We start from the raw sequence: 11,549 nt of genomic DNA, 5'->3' as shown, positions 1-11,549 counted from the left end.
CAGAGAGGCTATCCAGCATCGTGGATACAGGATGCCCAAGACAGAGTCGGACAGACCTCCCAACTTCAGTGTCTCAACTCCACTAGAAAGAACAGTGACATGGTGAGAAGACCCAAGTGCTTCCTGACATACTCACACCTAGGTAAGGAATTCAACAATATCCTACGCACACACTGGCATATCATCAGCTCGGACAATGCCTTTAAATCAGTCTTTGATGGACCACCGCAGGTGGTGTACAAGAGAGCGCCGAACATTAAGTCCATGATTGTGAGATCGGAGCATAATCCTCCTCCACCTCGGACCTTCCTTGATAGTGTCCCATCAGGTAATTTCAAATGCAACTCCTGTGCACAATGCGGATCCACAACCAAATGCGAGACATTGAACCACCCCCATACAGGGAAAAAAGTTAAAATCAAAGGAACTATCACCTGCTCGACAACTAATGTATTTACATGCTCTGGTGTCCCTGTTCTCTGGCCTATGTGGGTCAAACCAGCAGAGCACTCAAGACCAGGATCAGTGAGCATCGCTCTAACATCAGGACCCGAAACCCCAAGAGCCCGGTGGCTGTCCACTTTAACAGACTGAACCATCCTGTATCATCACTGAGGTATGTAGGGATAGAAAAGGTTCATCTTCCCCGTAGGGGAGGGGATATCCACACTCCTCCACAGCGGGAGACATTTTGGATCTACACCCTCCGCACTTGCCAACCTGGAGGCCTCAATGAGAATTATGATGTAGTTCCCTTCCTCTAGAACTAACCCCTCTATCTTCTCTATGATGTAGTTCCCTTCCTCTAGAACTAACCCCTCTATCTTCTCGTGTGCTCCATAAAACAGGCGATGAAGAACGACAAGTCCCTGGACCTCCAGGCGAACAGCATGACCACTTATTGTGAATGTGAATAGAGGAACAGCATGGCCGATTGTGAATGTGATTAACTAATATGAGTCATTTCTCACATTACCTTGTGAAGTGTATAGAAAACCTTATCTGTACTGTTAACTAATGCATACACCAGTCCTAAATGTTTGTACACTGAACCATTCAAATTTGTACATAGTTGCACTATGAACTTTGACCCCTAGGGGTGACCTTGAAAACACGTGGTGTCAATTAGGGGAACCCTATTTAAGGGGCTGGGGCAGTGACAAACATCACCTGACGAAGACCCACACGGGTCCAAACGTTGTCACCTTTTACCCAATAAATAGTCCTGTGGAGTAGCTGTGTGCGGACCTCAACCTTACTTTATCAGATGTCATTTTGTCCTGCACCAGCATGGTGGATGTGCTTGGCATACATTTTATTGTATTTCAAACACTGGTGTATGTCTGCGTGTGTGTGAGTGTGCCTGGGCCCAGATAGAGGCAGGGGTTGGGGTAGGGAGGGGGTAGGAAAAGGATACGGACCCGGGTTAGGGTGAGGGGAAGGGGATCTGAGCCCAGGACTGGTGTATGTCTGTGTGTGTGTGAGTGTGCCTGGGTCCAGGTAGAGGCAGGGGTCGGGGGAAGGGTGGGGGTGGGAAAAGGATACGGACCCGGGGTAGGGTGAGGGGAAGGGGGACTGGGCCCAGGTCCAGGCCTAAGCCGGATGTGGACTGATGTGTGTCTGTGTGTACGTGTGTGTGTGTGTGTTAACTTAATACTATGACATCCACAGCTGACACGGTGTGGCCCTGTGTTCAGGTGTGGTCCTGTGTTCAGGTGTGGTCCTGTGTTCAGGTGTGGTCCTGTGTTCAGGTGTGGCCCTGTGTTCAGGTGTGGTCCTGTGTTCAGACATGGTCCTGTGTTCAGGTGTGGTCCTGTGTTCAGGTGTGGTCTTGTGTTCAGACGTGGTCCTGTGTCCTGTATGTCCTCTCTCTCTCTCTCTGTTGTCTTGTCCTGTATGTCCTCTCTCTCTCCTCTGTTGTCTTGTCCTGTTTGTCCTCTCTCTCTCTCTGTTGTCTTGTCCTGTATGTCCTCTCTCTCTCTCTGTTGTCTTGTCCTGTATGTCCTCTCTCTCTCCTCTGTTGTCTTGTCCTGTATGTACTCTCTCTCAATCTCTCTGTTGTCTTGTCCTGTATATCCTCTCTCTCTCTCTGTTGTCTTGTCCTGTATGTCCTCTCTCTCTCTCTGTTGTCTTGTCCTGTATGTCCTCTCTCCTAATACCTCACCTGTCTCAGTAGCTTAGTGGGTGCAGTGCAGTGTCAGTTCAGTAGCACCAGAGTGCAGTGTTTTGTTTTGCACTTGCAGTACCCTAATAGTACCACCGTGTGTCATGCCAGTTCAATCACCCTTTCAGGAATTGTAGTGGACTTTGGTGAAGAAGGGGGAGGTCAGTCCACCTGTAGGGGGCTCTGCATTGCTACACTGGTAGTGGAGGGAAGGGTAGTAGTGGTAGCGCTGGGGACAGTCCTGCCGGGGGTGAAAGTCTGGAACCTTCATGAATTCAAATAAAGGCTGTTTCTTTTATATACTTGTCCTGGTCCTCTGTGTGAGAGCGTGTGTTGGTGGAGTTCTTAGGTGTTCTTACACTGTGACGTGTGTAGCGTGTGTTTTAGTGGAGCCCAGTTGAGTTGGTTGAACTCACTCCTCAGTTTAAATACCGCCCACCCGCGCCATTGAATCTCTATCTTTTCGGTGGCGTAGCTGATAAAGAGGTTCTTATGAGAGGGGGTCACGTGTGTCCGTAAGTCAGAGGACACGAGTTTGAACCCAGCGCAGACAAGTGGACAGTCTTTGACCTCATGAAGCCTTTTGGCTGTTGCTGTCGGCTCTGCACTTCAAAAGATGACAAAGAGATGATAATCCTGACCTTGTCACTGTCATCAATACCTCTGATTAGCAGTTTCAGGTCATATTATACAGCTTTTGTATTTGGTGTACAGATGGAGACGAGACTGTTCCAGAAACTAAGCTGTCAAAGTACACAACAGTAATGGTGTGGTTCCTTCCCTTGTGATCTTCAGGATGTCCACCAGGCTTCGGTGGAAGACGTGTCTCCTCTCCAGCAGGAGGGCTGACAGCACCGTGGCTCCTCTTCTCTCTCTCCAGACATGCAGCCATTTGATCAACAGTGGATCCTTGTCTGCCACGGCCTCCTGAACAAATAGACAACTAGCAGGATTCACCTCTTTAATTGAATCAATTCAACATCATGCTGTTTTCAACATTGTTGTTCTGGGTTAATTTTCCATGAGAGCTGCTCACCATCAACCGTCGGCCACCCAGTCAGGGAATAATAAAGTTCTGACTGTTCAATCTTCACCTTCCCCCTGGGAGTTGATACATGACTGAATGAGAGATGAATCTGGAGTGTGTGAGACACAAACAGGCGTGGAAACATACACACACACACACACACACACACACACAGACATACACACGGTTACATGCCAAACTCCGCTTAGTCTTAATGACTTAATTCCCAGGTCTGAAGTGGTTAATTAGTCTTAATGACTTAATTTCCAGGTCTGAAGTGTCTACAGTGGTTTAGAATACAAAGTCACTACATTTAGGGTAGTGATTATTACCAGGGTTCTAAATACAAAAGAACAATTGCCTTTGCAGATGCTCCAGCGCTATGGAAGGGTACCTCACCTCATCCACCATGTCCAAGGTGTGACGCCCACCCGGGTGACGATGGGGCCACCAAGTGGTGGTGGTCGTGGTAGTGTGGTTGTTGTGTTTGTGGTGGTTGTTGTGGTGGTGGTGGTGTGGTTGTAGTGGTGGTGTGGTTGTAGTGGTGGTTTGGTTGTTGTTCTGGTAGTGGTGGTGGTTGTTGTTGTGGTGGTTGTTGTTGTGGTAGTGTGGTTGTTGTGGTAGTGGTGGTGGTGGTGTGGTTGTTGTTCTGGTGGTGGTGTGGTTGTAGTGGTGGTGGTTGTTGTAGTGGTGGTGGTGTGGTTGTAGTGGTGGTGTGGTTGTTGTTCTGGTGGTGGTGTGGTTATAGTGTTAGTGTGGTTGTAGTGGTGGTGGAGTGGTTGTAGTGGTGGTGTGGTTGTTGTTCTGGTGGTGGTGTGGTTGTAGTGGTGGTGTGGTTATAGTGGTAGTGTGGTTGTTGTAGTGGTGGTGGTGGTGGTGTGGTTGTAGTGGTGGTGGTTGTTGTTCTGGTGGTGGTGTGGTTGTAGTGGTAGTGTGGTTGTTCTGGTGGTGGTGTGGTTGTAGTGGTAGTGTGGTTGTAGTGGTAGTGTGGCTGTTGTAGTGGTGGTGGTGGTGTGGTTGTAGTGGTGGTGGTTGTTGTTCTGGTGGTGGTGTGGTTGTAGTGGTAGTGTGGTTGTAGTGGTAGTGTGGTTGTAGTGGTAGTGTGGTTGTAGTGGTGGTGGTTGTTGTTCTGGTGGTGGTGTGGTTGTAGTGGTAGTGTGGTTGTTCTGGTGGTGGTGTGGTTGTAGTGGTAGTGTGGTTGTAGTGGTAGTGTGGCTATTGTAGTGGTGGTGGTGGTGTGGTTGTAGTGGTGGTGGTTGTTGTTCTGGTGGTGGTGTGGTTGTAGTGGTAGTGTGGTTGTAGTGGTCGTGTGGTTGTAGTGGTAGTGTGGTTGTAGTGGTAGTGTGGTTGTAGTGGTGGTGTGGTTGTAGTGGTAGTGTGGTTGTTGTTGTGGTGGTGGTGTGGTTGTAGTGTTGGTGTTGGTGTGGTTGTTGTTCTGGTGGTGGTGTGGTTGTAGTGGTGGTGGTGTGGTTGTTGTGGTTGTTGTTCTGGTGGTGGTGTGGTTGTAGTGGTAGTGTGGAAGTGTGGTTGTTGTTCTGGTGGTGGTGTGGTTGTAGTGGTAGTGTGGTTGTTGTGGTTGTTGTTCTGGTGGTGGTGTGGTTGTTGTGGTAGTGTGGTTGTTGTTCTGGTGGTGGTGTGGTTGTTGTTCTGGTGGTGGTGTGGTTGTTGTGGTACGTCCAGGTCCTCTGGCTGTTTGTCTGTCCGGTGGAGGACTGAGAGTGATGGATGGACAAGACAGATCCCCAGAGCTGAGTCTGAAGGAGCTTAGAGCTTGAACCCTAACCATAACCCTTGAACCCTAACCCTTGAACCCTATCCCTAACCCTTGAACCCTAACCCTTGAACCCTAACCCTTAAACCCTAACCCTTGAACGACACTTTGTGATTCATTACAGAATGAAAGAGATGGAGGCTCTGAGGAGACTTGGGGATGTGTGTGTGTGAGAGAGAGAGAGAGAGAGAGAGAGAGAGAGAGAGAGACAGAGAGAGAAAAGAGAGAGGGAGGGAGAGAGAGAGAGAGAGAGAAAAGAGAGAGAGAGAGGGGGGGGGGGAGAGAGAGAGAGGGGGGAGAGAGAAAGAGAGAGAGAGAGAGGGGGAGAGAGAGAGGGGGAGATAGAGAGGGAGAGAGAAAGAGCGAGAGAGAAAGAGAGAGAGAGAGAAAGAGAGAAAGTGAGTGAGTGAGTGAATGAGTTATGGGGTTGGTCCATATGTATAGGAATAACATGTGTGTGTGTGTGTGTGTGTGTGTTTATAAGTGAGTCAAAGCTGTCTAATATGTGATTTCATTCCTCAGTTGTGTATATGTTACGGTCAATGTGAGAAAACGGGGAATGTGAGCTTTTCCCGGTTATTGCGCACATTCCCCGACCTCGCGGGGAATGTAGGAGAAACATGTGCGTTTCTCACATCTCCCGGATAATGTGCACATTCCCCGACCTTGCGGGAGATGTGAGAAATTGGTTAGTATTTCTCACATCTCCCGTACGGTCGGAGATTGTGCACATTAACCGGGAAATGCTTACAATTCCCGACCTTGCGGTAAATCTAGGAAAGCGCAACCGTATGCAAAACTTCTGCGCAGCCGGGTGGTGGGAGAGGGCTTATGTGACGCCTCAGAGGGCGTGCACCATAAGAGGCACCGGCAGTTGGTCTAACGTTACTGGCGCACACCTGGGAGAGATTTTTCGTATTTTCGTCTGTCTTTCGGCTAGCTAACGTGTAGGGTTCCTTTGGAGGTTCCCACCTTCCTGTTGTTGCAATGTTCCTTTTGCGTTTGTTAACTTGATCACCAGTGTATCCTCCTAATACTACTTACACTGTGTGCAGCATAGGCTATATTACTGTTCAAGGTAGACCACAGACTGTTATTAACTGTAGGGGAGGACCGGGACGAATGAAACACTTTTTGGTTTGATCAGATTTACACAGAAATTAATAAAGATTACATTTTTTGATGACAAACAACTTGTACATGTCCTTTACTAACCTATTAGTTGTTAGTTTCGTTCTGTGGTGTAACAGTTCAATTCAAGATGGCCGAGAACAGAAGATGTGCATTGTTTCTCTTGTCCCTGCCGTGCGGGGCGAGTGAAACAGATGAGTGGGACGAGTGAAACAGTGAGATTGTTTTGCTTATTGTGTTGCGTAGCCTCGCAGCTTGTAGGCTAATTATCTTAACTTTATGTTACTTAAAGTATAATTAGACCCAATTTAATGTTTCCATTAATGCAATTGATGCTATGTATTCGAAAACCATGGGCAAAATGTCAAGCGCCTCTCGTTCTAAGCGCACGAGCCCTCTCCCACCACCCGGCTGCGCAGAGGTTGTGCATATGGTTGGACTTTGCTAGATTTACCGCAAGATCGGGAATTGTAAGCCTTTCCCGGTTAATGTGCACAATCCCCGACCTTGCGGGAGATGTGAGAAATACTAACCAAGTTCTCACATCTCCCGCAAGGTCGGGGAATGTGCACATTACCCGGGAGATGTGAGAAACGCACGTTTCTCCTACATTCCCTGCGAGGTCGGGGAATGTGCGCAATAACCGGGAAAAGCTCACATTCCCCGTTTTCTCACATTGACCTAAACATATACACAGGAGAGCTAAGCACATGAACCATCACACACACGCACACACACACACACATACACACCTCCTCTCACTTTTCTCACCAGGTCTCAGCTTTCAAGTCTCACTAGCTCACAAAACCTTCATCACCCCCTGTGTGAGTGAGTGTGTGTGTAAGTGTGTGTGTCTGTGTGTGACCGCCAGGGCAGGGGATATATTTTCAGTCGTGTGTTCGTTATTTTGTTTGTTCGTTCTTTAGCAGGATTATGCCAAAGCTACCAGAGTGATTTTCATGAAACTCGGTGGAGGGGAGTAGCATGGGCCAACTTAGAACCCATTCACTTCTGGAGCGGATCAGAATCAATGGGCGAATACATGAAGGAAAATTGAAACAAAACTTGGCCATAATTGGACCTGACCTGCCTCGTGGCTGAGTGGATAAGGAGTCACTCTTATAATCAGGAGTCCTGGGTTCTAATCCTGATGAAGATTGTTCTTATAATCAGGAGTCCTGGGTTCTAATCCTGATGAAGATTGTTCTTATAATCAGGAGTCCTGGGTTCTAATCCTGATGAAGATTGTTCTTATAATCAGGAGTCCTGGGTTCTAATCCTGATGAAGATTGTTCTTATAATCAGGAGTCCTGGGTTCTAATCCTGATGAAGATTGTTCTTATAATCAGGAGTCCTGGGTTCTAATCCTGATGAAGATTGTTCTTATAATCAGGAGTCCTGGGTTCTAATCCTGATGAAGATTTCTTTATTATTATTATAAGAACGTTTGCTCTTCGTTACAATAAGGAGTCAAATCAGCTTTAGACATAGATATTAACTTTATTTATTTCCTGTTTAAGCAAACAATATTATCTTATGTTTCTATGCATGTAAAACAAAATATCTGATGAATGATAAACAAATGAGATAAACACGCTATCAGGAAGAATGACATTTTCTTAGCTGGATCCTGTGGTCTATTAGATATAAACTGAGGTGGGACTTGAACCATTTCAACTCAGTTACACAACAAAACACATTCATGCACAGAGGCCTGTGCTCTCTGAGCACCCTTTCTAGTTATACTCATACCTGTATTCATATGTGCACACACACACACACACACGCACACACACACACACACACACACGCACACACACACACACACACGCGCACACACACACACACACACACATACACACACACACACACACACACACACACACACACACCAAATAACATCACACATGCACCATAACACCACAGAAGAAAACAAATAACATGAACAATGAAATACAACAACAAACTTCAAACAGTTTGAAAAGGGGATGGAAGAAGCTAAGATGATCAATGTCCAACCCTCTACCAGCACAAATACACAATCAAAACAAAGACAATCAAACAGTCATGAAAACAAACACAACTAGACCCTCTGAACCCCCCTTTCCCCATCATCTCATCACCTTCACCCTCCTCCCTATTACAGATTAAACACTCCTTTACTCAACTTCCTTAACATCATTTACATTCTACTGACTTTACATGTGTTTAAGTGTGTGTGACTGTCTCTCTCTCTCTGAGTCTATGAGGGTCTTTACATGTGTTTAAGTGTGTGTGACTGTCTCTCTCTCTCTCTGAGTCTATGAGGGTCTTTACATGTGTTTAAGTGTGTGTGACTGTCTCTCTCTCTCTGAGTCTATGAGGGTCTTTACATGTGTTTAAGTGTGTGTGACTGTCTCTCTCTCTCTGAGTCTATGAGGGTCTTTACATGTGTTTAAGTGTGTGTGACTCTCTCTCTCTCTGAGTCTATGAGGGTCTTTACATGTGTTTAAGTGTGTGTGACTGTCTCTCTCTCTCTGAGTCTATGAGGGTCTTTACATGTGTTTAAGTGTGTGTGTCTCTCTCTCTCTGAGTCTATGAGGGTCTTTACATGTGTTTAAGTGTGTGTGACTGACTCTCTCTCTCTGAGTCTATGAGGGTCTTTACATGTGTTTAAGTGTGTGTGACTGTCTCTCTCTCTCTGAGTCTATGAGGGTCTTTACATGTGTTTAAGTGTGTGTGTCTCTCTCTCTCTCTCTCTGAGTCTATGAGGATCTTTGAATCGACGTCAGTGAGTGTGTGAGGCAAAACTACGCAAAAGCTGTCACACACATCTCTGCTTTGTATTGACGCACCCTGTGTTGGTGTGTGTGTGTGTGTGTGTGTGAGAGAGAGAGAGAGAGAGAGAGAGAGAGAGAGAGAGGTTGGTGGTGATATCTGTGTGAGGAATGACACAAATCCAAAGAAGACACTTCTCCTCTTCACACACACACACACACACACACACACACACACACACACACACACACACACACACAAAGCACAGTGTTTCCATTCACGCGCACACACACACACACGACACACACACACACACACACACACACACACGCTAAGTGCCTGAGTGAGAGAGAGAGGGAGAGATAGAGGCAAGATGTCAGGAAGAGAAAATGAGAGGTGTGTAGGAGAGATGGAGAGAGGGAGGGATGGAGAGAAGGACAGAGGGAGGGATGGAGAGAGAGGGATGGAGAGAGAGGGAGGGATGGAGAGAAGGAGAGAGGGATGGAGAGAACGAGAGAGAGAGAGATGAGAGAACGAGAGAAGGAGGGGTGGAGAGAGAGAGGGAGAAGGATCGAGAGAGGGAGAGAAAGAGAGAGGGGGAGGGATGGAGAGAGAGAGAGAGGGAGAGAGAGAGAGAGGATTGGAGAGAGAGAGAGAGGGATGGAGAGAAGGAGAGATAGAGAGAGAGAGAGGGATGGAGAGAAGGAGAGAGGGATGGAGAGAAGGAGAGAGGGATGGAGGGGTGGAGAGAGAGGGATGGAGGGGTGGAGAGAGAGAGTGATGGAGGGGTGGAGAGAAATGGATGGAGGGGTGGAGAGAGAGAGTGATGGAGGGGTGGACAGAGAGGGATGGAGGGGTGGAGAGAGAGAGTGATGGAGGGGTGGAGAGAGAGGGATGGAGGGGTGGAGAGAGAGGGATGGAGAGAGAGGGAGAAGGATGGAGAGAGGGAGGGGTATGGAGAGAGAGAGAGAGAGAGGGATGGAGAGAGAGAGAGAGAGATAGAGAGAGAGAGGGGTGAGGGATGGAGAGAGAGAGAGAGGGATGAGAGAGAGAGAGGGATGGAGAGAGAGAGGGATGGAGAGAGAGAGAGAGCGATGGAGAGAGAGAGAGAGAGATAGAGAGAGGGATGGAGAGAGAGTGAGAGGGATGGAGAGAGAGAGAGAGAGAGAGAGAGAGAGAGAGAGAGAGAGAGAGAGAGAGGGGTGGAGAGTCCAGTCTGACTGTGTGTGGGACATGAGTGCCTGAATGAGAAGGGAAGAAGAGTTGTGGGGGAATGAGACAATGAGAGAGGAGGGATGGATGTGTGTGTGTGTGTGTGTGTGTTTGTGTGCATGTGTGTGCGCATGCGTGCGTGTGTGTTTGTGTACATGTATGTGTGTGTGTGTATGTGTGTGTGTGCATGTATGTGCGTGTATGTGTGTGCGTGTATGTGTGTGTGTGCATGTATGTGTGTGCGTATATGTGTGTGTATGTATGTGTGTGTGTGTATGTGTGTGCGTGTGTGTGTGCGTGTATGTGTGTGCGTGTATGTGTGTGTGTGTGAATGTGGTGTGTGTGTGTGTGTGTTGATCATACTGAAGGCTATTCTACCTGACACAGGGTCAGTGAGGAGTCAGAGGTATGAACCCCAAACCCTGGATAGAGGGGCTCAGTGAATGTGGAGGTGAATGTGTGCAGGTGGGTCAGTGTGTCAGAGGAGACTGTGTAGAAGGACAGAGTGCCGGCCGGCCAGTCCAGATACACTCCTACTCTGCTGAAGGGGGAGGGGGGGGCAGGTAGGTCAGTTCTCTTATTATTGTGACAGGCAGTGTAACTGTTACAATGACAATACAGACTCCAGGACATGTCATTGTATCCAAGCGCAGAGTCACGACCCCCTCCTCTCCTGATCCCTTTATATGTCACTGATATAGAAACCACTCCTCTCCTCTCTGTCTCCCAGTAACAGCGCCCAGACAGACCCTCTCTACACAGAACCTGGGACCAGTCCTCAAATCTCTCTGGGTGGTCAGGATACGGCTGCTCCTCTCTCCTCCGTGTCACCGTTCTGTTCTCCTCAGACAGAGAGAGGCGTCTGTGTGCTGTGTTTGGGTCCAGTGTGAGATCACAGGCATCTGATGGAGGAAACCAAGACACAACATGTTACTAATCACCATCATTACATGAGAACTGCTCACTGTTTCATTCATCCAGAGATTCACTAAGAATATTGATCAACTTCATTGATTTTCATGACAAAACAGAGTTTGTACAGACATGAATACACACACACACACACACACACACACACAACCCCCCCCCACATACACTCTCTATCCCAAACACACACACACAAACACACACACTCTCCCACACACACACACACTCTCTCTCTCACACACACACACACACACACACACACACACACACACACACACACCACATACACTCTCTATCCCACACACACACACTCTCTATCCCACACACACACACAAACTCCCACACACACACTCTCTCTCTATCCCACACACGAACAAACACACACTCTCTCTCCCACACACACAAACACACATTCTCTCTCTCCCACACACACAAACACACACGCACCCCCCCACACACACACTCTCTGTCCCACACACAAGAACAAACACACTCTCCCCCCCACACACACTCTCTCTCTATCCCCCACACACTCTCTCTCTCTATCCCCCACACACTCT

The 11,549-nt window shown here is 47.8% G+C and overlaps 1 protein-coding gene across 1 annotated transcript in view; it reads right to left on the bottom strand.

Annotated features, from left to right (window-relative positions):
• Positions 1-10,778: 10,778 nt before the first annotated feature.
• LOC311322624 (uncharacterized protein) overlaps positions 10,779-11,549 on the bottom strand; it is a gene marked incomplete at its 5' end in the record, with an annotated part of 35,585 nt that continues 34,814 nt past the window's right edge. The window contains 2 exon segments of the mRNA XM_084454704.1: positions 10,779-10,932; positions 10,934-10,964. Coding sequence (XP_084310830.1) covers positions 10,890-10,932; positions 10,934-10,964 — 74 coding nt within the window. The 3' untranslated portion in view covers positions 10,779-10,889.

This window comes from Borostomias antarcticus (assembly GCF_949987555.1).
Source record: "Borostomias antarcticus genome assembly, chromosome: 20".
NCBI lineage: Eukaryota > Metazoa > Chordata > Actinopteri > Stomiiformes > Stomiidae > Borostomias > Borostomias antarcticus.
This window is presented reverse-complemented; position numbering and strand designations above follow the sequence as displayed.